This window comes from Schistocerca gregaria, chromosome 11 (genome assembly GCF_023897955.1).
Source record: "Schistocerca gregaria isolate iqSchGreg1 chromosome 11, iqSchGreg1.2, whole genome shotgun sequence".
Classification (NCBI taxonomy): Eukaryota; Metazoa; Arthropoda; class Insecta; order Orthoptera; family Acrididae; genus Schistocerca; species Schistocerca gregaria.
The window spans coordinates 91,292,058-91,305,461 of record NC_064930.1 but is presented as its reverse complement, the minus strand read 5'-3'; the positions used below and the strand labels follow the sequence as shown (position 1 = coordinate 91,305,461).

Sequence of the window (13,404 nt, the reverse complement as noted above, 5' to 3'; positions counted from 1 at the left end):
ACTGAAATAGATATTTATATTGATGACATGAATGATAAATTTGATACTGTTCATTTATTAAATTATGCTGATATGCTGTACCAGTATATTCTGATAATAATCCAAATGAAATAAAATCAAGTAATGGTTAACAGTACAAAGGTGTGAAAAGAGTAATAGCTGGTGTCTATTTCACGTAATTAAAAGCAGATTTAGAGTCAAGTTTTGGTGGAGCCTTAATGAGGAAATGTACACAAAAAACCATATGAATGTGTTTGTAGGAATGATGTGTAAGAATTAACCGATGGACTGGCAGTATTTCATAGACAAGACATAGTTGGATATAATAATTATCATAATGAAAAAGTTGACATGACACAGATGTTAACAAAGAAATTTACTGACCTCATCAAGAGTCTAAAAGGAAGTCCATATCTGATTAGATTTCTCTTTTGGAAGAGTGAAAGGGAACATTTATTAATGGATTTCCTTTTGAAACTGATCTACCACCCTATCGATTGTGTGGTCTCAGAACCAATGCAGATCAAAGACTAGCAAGAGGAGGTTGGGAATAAATTTATCATATGAAGTATGGACACCAGGAAACTGTAATCAGTGTATGGAAATCAAAAATGTTGAAATACATCATACACTTTCAAATACTTAGTTTCAGCTACTGTTATTAAATAATTAAATTTTTATGATCACTTCACTATACTTTCAGCTAAATAATTTTCAGCTACTTTTTTAAACAATTTTTTTCCTTATAAGAAAATAAGTGAGCCAAATATAAAATCTAGGACAGTAGGATAAATTTGTAGGTTCAGACTAAACTGAATTTCTTCTCTTAGAAAATTGAGCCTGAACCGACAAATTTATCCTATAAATGGCAGATCAAACTACAAACTAAAGCTGGTAAAGGTAACCATCGCAGGTTAATTACAACAATATGATGTTTTTCCTATGTAAAACTCATACCACACATGATCAGCTGCAAATCATTAACAATACCGATTACGGAATTTCCATTTAGTTTCAGTACTTTTCCTTTGTACAAGAAGCACCAAAGAGAATGAATAAATATTTTCTTCAGTAACTTTCTACAGTTATATTGTTCACAAATGTAATTGCAATAAAGATCTAGCAGATTGGGGTTCAACTAGTAATCCACACAACAAATACAATAACTAAGGTGAACAGCAAGTGCTGTTAATAGCTTACTTCATCTGAATAGGCAATCACCAATATTCAAGTATGGAAACATATTCAAATCGGTGAATAGTCCTTCTAAATACGCATACATCAATAGGCCATGAATATTCTGTAAAAATTTCCTGGATCCCAACAGTGGTAATTACATCTTGTTTCTTTGCGGCAGTTGTTGAAAAATGTTTATTCTCCGTTTTACCATCAGGATTATTGACTTCCATCTGTCCTACTAAGCAGACACTACATTTAGGATATTAAAAGGTACCTTTGGAGAGAGGAACATCTGTATGAAAATAAAGAGCTCAGACAGCACGTCAGTACCAAGCATAGAAAGCATGAGTTGAAAACGTGGAAGATGTATATATATTACAGGGTGCCCATTTATCTTGAGCACCCTAAATAACTGTTTGTCCAGATTCAAATTACAAAATGTTTCAAGCAAATGTTCTTTAGCCGTGAGGCGGATATCAATCAGCCTTCGTTGAAGCATTGTCTTTTACAAAGTTATGAACAGTGGTATGACTTTTTTAAATGGCACCCTGTGTTTACTATTCGGTAATTCATTTCCTCTGTTCAAGATCTATCCCAAAAAGGTTTCACAGTGTATCATTCCCTGAAACACAACGTTATTAATTACATAACCCAATATTGATTTTGGCGCTCCCAGGGCTTAGTGGAGATACTCGGGGTAATGGAACACATCCACGTGCTGCCGCTCACAGAGGACAAATGTTAACATAAGTAGACTGCAGACCCGTCATTCCGTCAAACATCGTCAGTTGAAAAGTTGTGTGAGGAGAATGTACACCAACGTACGCGCGAAATTTGGCACGGACTTCGATGCGAGATGCCTTTAATAGGTTCCACAACGAAACATTGTCTCCAAATTTGGTAGAAAATCCGAAGAAATTCTTGTCGTATGTAAAGTACACAAGCGGTAAGACGCAGTCAATACCTTCGCTGCGCAGTACCGATGGTACTGTTATCGACGACTGTGCCGCTAAAGCGGAGTTATTGAACGCAGTTTTCCGAAATTCCTTCATCAGGGAAGACGAATGGAATATTGCAGAATTTGAAACACGAACAACTGCTAGCATGAGTTTCCTAGAAGTAGATACCTTAGGGGTTGGGAAGCAACTCAAATCGCTTGATACGGGCCAGTCTTCAGGTCCAGATTGTATACCGATTAGGTTCCTTTCAGATTACGCTGATATAATAGCTCCCTACTTAGCACTCATATACAACCGCTCGCTCACCGATAGATCTGTACCTACAGATTGGAAAATTGCGCAGGTCGCACCAGTGTGTAAGAAGGGTAGTAGGAGTAATCCATCTAACTACAGACCTACGTCATTGACGTCGGTTTGCAGGAGGGTTTTGGAGCATATACTGTATTCAAACATTATGAATCACCTCGAAGGGAACGATTGATACATAATCAGCATGGCTTCAGAAAACATCGCTCTTGTGCAATGCAGCTAGCTCTTTATTCGCAGGAAGTAATGGCCGCTATCGACAGTGGATCTCAAGTTGATTGGGTATTTCTAGATTTCCAGAAAACTTTTGACACCATTACTCACAAGCGACTTCTAATCAAGCTGCGGGCCTATGGGGTATTGTCTCAGGTGTGTGACTGGATTGCTGATTTCCTGTCAGGAAGGTCGCAGTTCGTAGTAATAGAGGCAAATCATCGAGTAAAACTGAAGTGATATCAGGTGTTCCCCAGGGAAGCGTCCTGGGACCTCTGCTGTTCCTGATCTATATAAATGAGATGGGTGACAATCTGAGCAGTTCTCTTAGTTTGTTCGCAGATGAGCTGTAATTTACCGTCTACTAAGGTCATCCGAAGACCAGTATCAGTTGCAAAGCGATTTAGAAAAGATTGCTGTATGGTGTGTCAGGTGGCAGTTGACGCTAAATAACGAAAAGTGTGAGGTGATCCACATGAGTTCCAAAAGAAATCCGTTGGAATTCGATTACTCGATAAATAGTACAATTCTCAAGGCTGTCAATTCAACTAAGTACCTGGGTGTTAAAATTACGAACAACTTCAGTTGGAAAGACCACATAGATAATATTGTCGGGAAGGCGAGCCAAAGGTTGCGTTTCATTGGCAGGACACTTAGCAGATGAAACAAGTCCACTAAAGAGACAGCTTACACTACACTCGTTCGTCCTCTGTTAGAATATTGCTGCGCGGTGTGGGATCCTTACCAGGTGGGATTGACGGAGGACATCGAGAGGGTGCAAAAAAGGGCAGCTCGTTTTGTATTATCACGTAATAGGGGAGAGAGTGTGGCAGATATGATACGCGAATTGGGATGGAAGTCATTACAGCAAAGACGTTTTTCGTCGCGGCGAGATCTTTCATCGAAATTTCAGTCCCCAACTTTCTATTCCGAATGCGAAAATATTTTGTTGAGCCCAACCTACATAGGTAGGAATGATCATCAAAATAAAATAAGAGAAATCAAAGCTCGAACAGAAAGGTTTAGGTGTTCGTTTTTCCCGCGCGCTGTTAGGGAGTGGAATAGTAGAGAGATAGTATGATTGTGGTTCGATGAACCCTCTGCCAAGAAGTTAATGTGAATTGCACAGTAGTCATGTAGATGTAGATGAAGAGAAGGTATAAATGCTACTCATCCATGGGAATGTAAGTTACCCGTGTAGTAATTGCAGTACTGTTTTCTTATGCACGTATACATTTAGTACAGTAGTTTAGTCGCTCTAAATACTGTTGTGTACAGTAGAGACACAGTAAAGGCTGTCCTTCCTACACACTGCATCGACATAAAGTTTCTTTTCTGCGTCTGGACAAACAGTTATTTAGGGTAATCAAGATAATTGGGCACCCTGTATATATATGAACTTTTTAAAGGAAAGTAGCTGAAACACCAAATAAGGGAAACAGAGAAAAAGTACCTAATGATGATATGGGAGATATGATAATGTCAAAAAGGATTTGACTGAGCACTGAAAGAGCCTACATTGTTGAATAACTGAAAAAATTTCTGGGAGAATCAATCAGAACAGCAGTGTTCGATCTGTTTTCCTTTGATGTACCACATACTCCAGGAACAATATAATAGATGCAAAATTCCAGTGTCTAAAGGAGCAATATCTACCGAAACACCAGTTTAATAAGTCATGGTTACAAAGTACTATCTCGAGTTTGGGTTCTAGAGAGACGGAGGACCCTATCAGGATATACTGATTTATGATTTATATGAAGACATGAATTAAAGAACGTTATGCTTAATGCTAAAGCACTTGTGGATTTTAAAAAAAAAAGTTTTCGACACTGTGGAATAGAATACATTACTAAAATTCTGAAGGCAGTAGGGGCAAAACAAAGTAGGTAGAAGATCAACTACAGGTTTTACCAAAATCAAAGAGCTGTTGTGTACGCCGAAACACACGAAATGGAGTCAGTGAGGAGAGTTGTAATCCATCGCCCACATTATTTAGCCTCTACACAGAGCACGCAGTAAGGGAAACCAATGGGATACTGGGACAAGGATCAGGGAAATAAAGACATTAAGAATTTCCAATGCACTGTAATTCTAGCAGAGATGGTAAAGAAATAGACAGACTAAGAGGAAACAGTACTGAGGCGCCAGGCATTACAACAAAGGCAGTTTTCGTTATAGCGGGATCAACACACGAAATTTCAGTTACCACCATTCTCCAAATGTGAAAACAGCTTGTTGATATTTATCTATAAAGAGTGGGATGATCACTGTAATGAAAGTAGAGAAATTATTATTCACACAAAAATATTTAAGTGTAGATTTCCCCTATGTGCTGTTCGAGTGTGGAATGGTAGAGAAAGAGATTGGAGGTGATAATATGAACTCTCGGCCATACACCCAATTGTAAACTGCTGACTTGTGATGTGGATATACATCATTTAACTGGAATTGGTGTTGTCTTTGAAAAGAGTTGGTAAAGTAAACATCAAGTAAGCAAATCAAAGGAACGCTGACTGTTGCTAGATGAGTAATAAACAATATATACAAGATCTAGGATGGAGCTATATAACAGTACAACTTAAAGAAAATATTCCAGTTCAATGAGGGTGTACGGAAATGATGCCATATTTCTCTCCCACTCCAGAATCAGTATGTAAAAGTCGTACTACAGAAATTAAATAAAGGTTCAGGAGTGGGAAGAAGTATGAGGACCAAAGGATATTAGTGGTGAAATTCGGTGATGCCATTGGTATACGTGAAAGTTGCAAATAATTGGAAGGCCTGTAGAAAGTAATGAAGCGTCTAAGAATGCAGAATATTCGCTGACAATATAAAGAAGAAACAAACATAATGAAGAGTAGCATATGTGAGATTAGTGACAAAATTAACATAAAAATTGGGGCCAACATAATGAACTAAGTGAAGGAACCCCCTTTTTTTTTAAAGCCACAATCCGCATAAGAAACGAAACAGGAAGGGAATAAGAAGTATATTATCAGAGACAAAGATGGCGTTTATAGCTGAAACAAGTGTATTAACGAAACTTTCTGTCAGAGATTCGAACGTCGGACCCTTGCTTTTCGCAGGCAAGTGCTCTACGAACTGAGCTACCCAGGCACGACTCACGACCGGTCCTCACAGCTTCAATTCTGTCAATACCTCGTCCCGTACCTTCCAATCTTCACAGAATCTCTTCTGTGAACCTTGCAGAACTAGCCCTCCTGGAAGAATGGATACTGCGGAGACATGGCTTAGCCACAGCCTGGAGGATGTTCCCAGAGTGAGATTTTCACTCTGCAGTGGAGTTTGCGGTGAAATGAAACTTCCTGGCAGATTAAAACTGTTAAGTTTGGAAGGTAGGAGACGAGGTACTGGCAGAATTAAAGTTGTGAGGACGGGTCGTGAGTAGTGCTTGGGTAGCTCAGTTGGCAGAGCACTAGCCAATGAAACTCAAAGGTTCCGAGTTCAAATCTCGGTCTGGCACACAGTTTAAATCAGCCAGGAAGTTTCATGTCAGCGCACACGCCGGTACAATGGAAAACCTCATTCTGGAAGTGTTTTAATATCAAACATGAGGAAGAAATTTCTTATAAGTAACGTCAGGAGCATTAAATTGAATTAAAAGTCATCATAGACTTTGGGAAAAGAGAAGAAGAGAAAATATATAGACATAGTACTGTAAAAGGATATCGAAAATTAGATGGACTGATACAATAAGAAGTGTGATGGTTCTCCACAGAAATACGAGGAAAGTAATGTGTGGAAAATTACAACACGAAGGAACTAGATAATAGGAGATGTTTGAAGACATCAGGGAAAAACTTTTGTGGTACTGTAGGAAGTTTATAATATAAAAGCTTTACGGGATGACAGACATCGAAAAGTATCTAAGAAATAATTGAGTATGTGTTACTCCAAGTTAAAGATGTTGGCATAGCTGTGGAAGTCGTGCTGAGTGTTACAAAATCAGACAAAAGGCTAATGGCCCACAAAAATTAGGCATGCGAGACTTTTCGACTGCCACTGGTATCAAATCTTGCAGTATGTATTCTCCATCTCCTCATTCTCAATCATTATCATGACATCAATCGCCTCTAACTGTGGTCCAACTCAGTATGACCATCACGCCTTTGTGATGTAACCATCGTATGGAACAGGAATAAATGAAGTAATGAACTGAAAATCTACTCTAGAGGAATTAACTGAGTCATATCTCCAATACAGTTGAATACACCTCTTCGAAAAAATATACCCCACTCAAAATCCCTGAGAAAGTAACTGGATGACATAAAGGTGGACAACTACTTACTCTTTCAACGTCTTCCCAGATTTTTGAAATATTTTGAGTAATTAATTCATAGAATGATAATCAAATATGTTGAATGTTTTTACAATTAATAACAAAAACGGACTCGGCATTAAGAAATATGTCCCCAACTACATATATGTGAATATACCTTAGAGTGTATAAATATGAAGTACTTTACAGTAGGTAGTGACTGATCTGACTCAAGGCTAAAGGTAGTTCACAGTCTCCTATTAGCAAATGCTCAGTACTACAGCTTCGTGGCTGATTAACTAACCACCATAATCCTGTCGCATTGAATATAAGTAAATCTGGCATCATGTTAAGGAGCTGCAAATTTCCTATTCAGTCCTGTAACCCTTTTTATGGCAACAACGAGTTCACAGCGACATTAGCTATGTGTAAATTAAACTATTGCTTTCAGATTACACCAACAGGAAGGCTAAAAATTTACCAGCTACAGAAACCAGCAACGCCCTTCCTCCTTCGCCATCATTTTTTTACCATAAACTCCCTTTCAAGCAACCTAAGATCCACTATACCCAGTTTCATTGTAGCCATAGAAATGGAGAAGAATTTATACATTACTATGAACTGTTAAAAAATAGTTAGAGATCGTAAATAGCACAGAATACCTGGGTGTTGACTCAAATCATAAAATAAAGAGGCAATAAGACCGTCTTGGCAATGGAAGGAGCCAAAAATATGGGTTTTTGTTTTTTTTCTTCCTGTCGTTATCGACCAGCCAGTCCTTTAGCTGCATTTTGTGGCTGTGTAATTCCAGTAAGACTATATTTTAGTTAAAATTTAGTTTCATAGCACATTGGCTTTTCTCTGTCTCGAATAATTTTTGATGTAGAGATCAAAGTGATTAGAATATTAGCAAAATTACCTTGGCATTGGGAATACTTAGCAATGCAACATAATTCATAGCTATTTTCACGCGGATTGTTCTAAGACACCATACGGTATATGAAATCAAATGTACGCTTCAGGTAAAATAATGGCATCGACCACAGACTGAAAAAGCCTGTCACTGACGAAAGGAGATGTTAAACAAAAGTGTGCTGTTTGTCTGAAACAATGCCCCACTGAACCTAAATGTTTGTCACGAAACTACTGAGCATGTAAGTAACCTATTATGTAGTCACTGTATAAATTACGAAGGTACTGCTGTCATGTTGACACAGTTTTCAACTTGATGTACAGCATACAGCGGGCTGTTCAACTGTTGTCTGCTCATTTGTTATAATGAAGTACACTGTACAAGTTAATCTTTTTGAAAATGGTGCTGATACATTCTACAGACGTGCTAAGATGTTGCTGCCGTAATGTGTAGTACATATCCGCAGCAGACGACATAAGATGATTCCAGCCGGTATACTCTATGATACCAAAGGCTCTGATGTACCGATACGCAGCTTTGTTGCTGAGTTCGTTCATAATAATAATATGATTCAACTGGGAACCAGAGCAGTTACTAAATCTCCAAATAAGCCTACGACGGCGAGACAAGACAGCACCTATATATCTAGGAGTAATGGAAAGAAATAGTAATCTGAACTGTCACGGAATCTTAAAAGAAAATTCGTACAAAAGTCAAAAATAAAATTAAACACGTATTTCATTATTATCAATAAAATTGTTACTCATTCACATATTCAGACCAACGTCAAGTGAAACAAATATTTGTATATTTACCTTTAATAGAATGTGGATCACCGCACGCAGCAGCCATGACCACAGTCACAAAAATGCAGATGAACCAAGTAATGCTTCTGCAGAGCATCATTCAATACAAAGGTGTCAGGCCAGATTTATAACTTTTCCCTTAAAATACCTTCTACAAACTTGCAGACCGCTGAGCAACCTGTAATTTTGTCAATAAATATAGTTAAGAAACTGATTTTCTTTCCAGAATATTTACAGAAAATTAATGTTTTAGTCCGACTTGTGTTAGATTAGTTTACAAATTAATATCACTTTCTTTTGCCAGTATGCTGTTTACTAAGTGATTCATTTAAAATATGTACGTCAAACACTTCCCAAATCATTTCAGACACATTGTTTAGGAACCTGTTTCTTTCACAGTACTATATAAACGACTTGCAAACTTTCGTCACGTCTATATATTTATTGCAGAGATAACAGTGTAAACTTCGCGTTTTTCAAATGAAACTGTATATATGGCATTAAGAGCTTTCGTTTTGCGGAATGGGAGAGTATGATGAGGTTTGTCTTGACCGCAGCAATGGTATAAGAAGGTTAAACGGGTCTGTCATCTAAGGACAGAGAGAGTGAGGGGGGGGGGGGGGGAGAGGATTACGGTCCAACAAGGTGATGATGGCTACTGGGTGCTGACTATTGAAATCTCTTAAATATACTACAAGGAAACCAACAGCACTACAGACATCGTGGCGGTGAGACAAGCGCATTGCAACATAACTTAGAATTTTACTGATATATTTACGAAAGTTACGAATGTTTGTGGTTTTGAATATTATAAAAGATGCAATGTACATTCATCTACAGAAAACAACCGAACACTGTGGACGTTCATATTCACAGGACATGTGTGTATTATATGTTCTGCAGAAATTATTAGCATTTGAACCATATTCGCCCACGGCTACAAGGCCATCATCGATGGGGCAAAATGGGCCTGTGGCTTTCGTTGTCGCTACAAATGGAAGGTAATGGATCAGTGTGAGTTGAACAGACGTGCAGGACGCCTTTCACACGTATGCGTGGTCGGTGAATGTGAAAGAGGGCGCATTATTGGCATGAGAGGAAAAAGATGCATCCATCCAGGAAACTGCTGCTCATGTGGGAGAAAGTACTTCTGCGGTTCAACGGTGGTGTGCAGGAAGAGCACAGAACACCACGAGCTGGGTCATGCCGCACCAGCCACAGCACCAAATTCTCTAATTGAAAGCATCGCCAGCAACAGAGAACAAAAGATAACGTGATGTTATTCAAGGGCAATAAGGACAAATTTTCATTAACTAACGTTTGAGGGAAACAGCAGAGCAAACATACAGTGCGAAAACAATGGTCTTGAATCTGTCATGTCGGTAGTAAAGCCACGGATGCAGTCGACTCACTCTGGTGTCTAAAATCAACGTTATATAGAAATAAGTGAAAGTCGGTTTGCTTATGTAAGCCCTCATAGTAGCTCGCGATTAAAGAATATGAGAATGCCATAAAGTAGGACTGCCTAATGAAAGCAGTAACATATTTGCTTGTATGCCATATTTCGTTAGTATTTCCATTGGTAATGGGTGAATTTTAACTTGCAACTTCTTCCAGTGTCATGGCTGCGCATTATAAACGAGGTTATGAAGAATTGACTGTTTCCGTGTGATTAGTGTCCTATGTGCTGTTGCAAACGTGTCAGGAAAATAATCTGTCGTTATTCTTTGTCCTGCCTGTTCTTAACCAAAAGATTTATTAATTTCGTAAATGTAATTCAAACCATTTTTAAAAAATAATAATGATGATGTGTATGTTTGTCATAGAGCAGTTATGGAGGAAATAAATGCTGCAGTGTTTCACGGCTATAAAACGTCCCTCGTGCTGTCCTAGTTCTTCTCCCACCCGTAAAACGTTTCGGCAACACTATTCAGTGAATAACTTGCAAAAACAGCTTGGATCGATCTAGCAAACACAAAGCAATTTTGATGCCATCTGGAAGTATAGTGAACATTGGTGCTTGTTTCACATGTACTGTCTGAGTTCTGCAACTTAAGTGTCAAGTATACTGGAGGGTAGATTTTTCCTGTTGTAGCCTTGGGTGCTCACATAGAAGTATGTTTCTTCATAGGCTATTCAACTGAATACTGGGTTCTTGCATTTAAAGAATTCAGTGCTACATTGCTGTGGAAGTACCTGGCAGAGCCGAGGCCAATTGTGCACGGTTTTCGTAAAGTGTCTTTTAACTATCTGGCAAAATGTAAGACCTAGCAAGATATTAATTTAACATTCACTCCAAATGCAGCCGAACGCGGTAAACCACGTGGGTCAACTGAAACGATGGCCAGGCGCGGAACAAAGACAAGGAAAACCGGGGGTGAGTGAGCGCGACTTGTTCCGGGTGAAATCCTGGCGCTAACGAGTCCTAGCAACTGGTGATGAGTGACTGACCCAGACTCACTCCGACTGTCCCACTGCTCGACTAACGTGCTCATAGCGGCCCTTAAATGGACGTGAACCGCCAACCTTTTCCCCTTTCCCACCAGAGGGAGACACCAAAGCTGCGATTTCCACAGCGGCGCCACCGCCAGAAACGGAGGGCGACTGCTTTACACTACACGCTGCGGCGCGCTCTTCAAACAGCAAATTTTACCACGGCTCAACATTAGTTAACACAAATACCAGCAGTGCAAGCGTGTCTACGGTGAACGAGATTCTGACGCAATGTGACAAATATCCCTGTTGTGTTTCGAGTCACATCACAGGCAGCTACAATTCAGGCAACTAATTTCGTCCCCCTATCCACTGGGGACCCATACACAAGTGACTTTACGAATTCCCACAGAAAATAATCAAGGGGATTCAGGTCATGTGATCTCGCAGGCCATGGAATAGCACCTCCCCTTCCAATCCTGCGACGAGGAAATACAGCACTGAGGTGATCGCTGACATCCCCACTGAAGCGGGGTGGCGTACCGTCATGTTGTATGCACGTCCTCTCACCAACAGCCAAGGGCACGTTCTCCAACAACTCAGGTAGAACTCTTTGCACGAACCCCAAGTACAGGTAGCCATTCAGATGGCCAGGTAGAAGACGGCTCAAATAAGACAGCTGCCTACAGTGCCAGCCCACATTTCTACAGTGAAACGTATTTGATAGTGTGACTCTACTACAGCATGAGGGTTTTCCTCATCCCGCACATGGCTATTCCTGCTGCTCAAAACAGCATCTCGATCCAATGAGGCCTCGCCAGTAGACGGCACGTTTTGGAGGAAGTCTGGTCGATCAATCCACTGGCGAGCAACCACTGATACAATGAGGCCCTTGCTGCAAAGTCAGCAAAATGTTAAAATGTGTGTGAAATCTTATTGGACTTAACTGCTAGGGTCATCAGTCCCTAAGCTTACTATTTAACCTAAATTGTCCTAAGGACAAACACACACACCCATGCGCGAGGGAGGACTCAAACCTGTGCCAGGACCAGCCGCACAGTCCATGACTGCAGTGCCTTAGACCACTCAGAGTCAGCCAAAAGCATTGCATGGGCACAGTGTGAGTGATACTAATGTACTTGTTGTTTGTGTCGTACTCGCCACACGTTAGTATGTGCAGAGCCGATCTCGCGATTACTCGTAGCGGGGTCCGCTGCAATGCGCTCCAGCACCCCCTCTTCAGAGTAGGGTGTGTTCAAATGGCTCTGAGAACTATGGGACTTAACAGCTCAGGTCATCAGTCTCCTAGAACTTAGAACTACTTAAACATAACTAAGGATATTACACATATGCATGCCCGAGGTAGGATTCGAACCTGCGGCCGTAGCAGTCGCGCGGTTCCAGAGTGAAGCGCCTAGAACCGCTCGGCCACCGCGGCCGACCAGTAGGGTGTGTCGGTGAACCTCATGTTGCCAGGTCTGTCGTTCCTTCATTCCAATGAGCCAGTCTCCTGCATTCGCTGGTCGTCAGAAGTAAACACTCGTCGCGACAGATGATGGCTGTTGGGAAATCGTTCCTCGTACAGTCTTTGAACAACGAGAGTATTGCGACGTACTTCCCCATGCACAAGGCGCGTGTCAGTTACTTCTACGTAACTGTACCAGTTCTGCTCCATCGTATTGCTCTGTACAGTTCTGAATAGCACTGAGCATCGAATGGTTGGATGATTTACAGCATGTTATGTCGTGAGACAATGTAATACAATGCAACAGAGAACCTTATGGATAATTAAAGTAAAGAAAACCTGCATCAGTAATCAGGCTCGTCCTTTTTTCCTTGCACGAAATACAGGATGTACATGTAAATAAACAATACAGTATGTATAAATTTGTACGTATGTAAGTTGTAAATAAGCTGGGAAAACAGTAATACTAGACAAGGTGAGAGACAAGTTTACTTCCATATCTCCTTAAACTGGCTTCTCCGATCCCAAGTTCCCTACCTAAAATCATTCAGTGGAGCATTCTCTATGTCCTGTTATATTTTTGCACGCTCTTACGGAAGCAACCTGCATAAGGGAGTAGAAAACCTCGTCAGTGTGGATCTCCCGTAATTAGTAAAAAACTAATAATGCGAAATTAAAATTAGTCGTTTTTACGTATTGTATTGTGCATTACACGATTTGCTTTTAAGACGGAACACAAATGCAGATGCTGTTTTTGACGATTTGTTGGTGTTTAAAGTGCAGTCAGTTGATGATACATTGCAGAGTCATTTTCAAGTGTCCCAGAGAGCCGGCCGCGGTGGTCTAGC

General features: G+C 40.2%; 1 protein-coding gene across 2 annotated transcripts in view; it reads right to left on the bottom strand.

The window, feature by feature from the left end:
* The window catches only part of LOC126294948 (ankyrin repeat and protein kinase domain-containing protein 1-like), a 92,366-nt gene that overhangs the window by 45,223 nt on the left and 33,739 nt on the right, over positions 1–13,404 (bottom strand). For both annotated transcript variants that reach the window (XM_049987162.1, XM_049987163.1), the window contains exon 2: positions 8,668–8,836. In XM_049987162.1, the coding sequence (XP_049843119.1) occupies positions 8,668–8,758 (91 nt within the window). In that variant the 5' untranslated portion in view covers positions 8,759–8,836. The remainder of the gene's footprint in view (positions 1–8,667; positions 8,837–13,404) is intronic.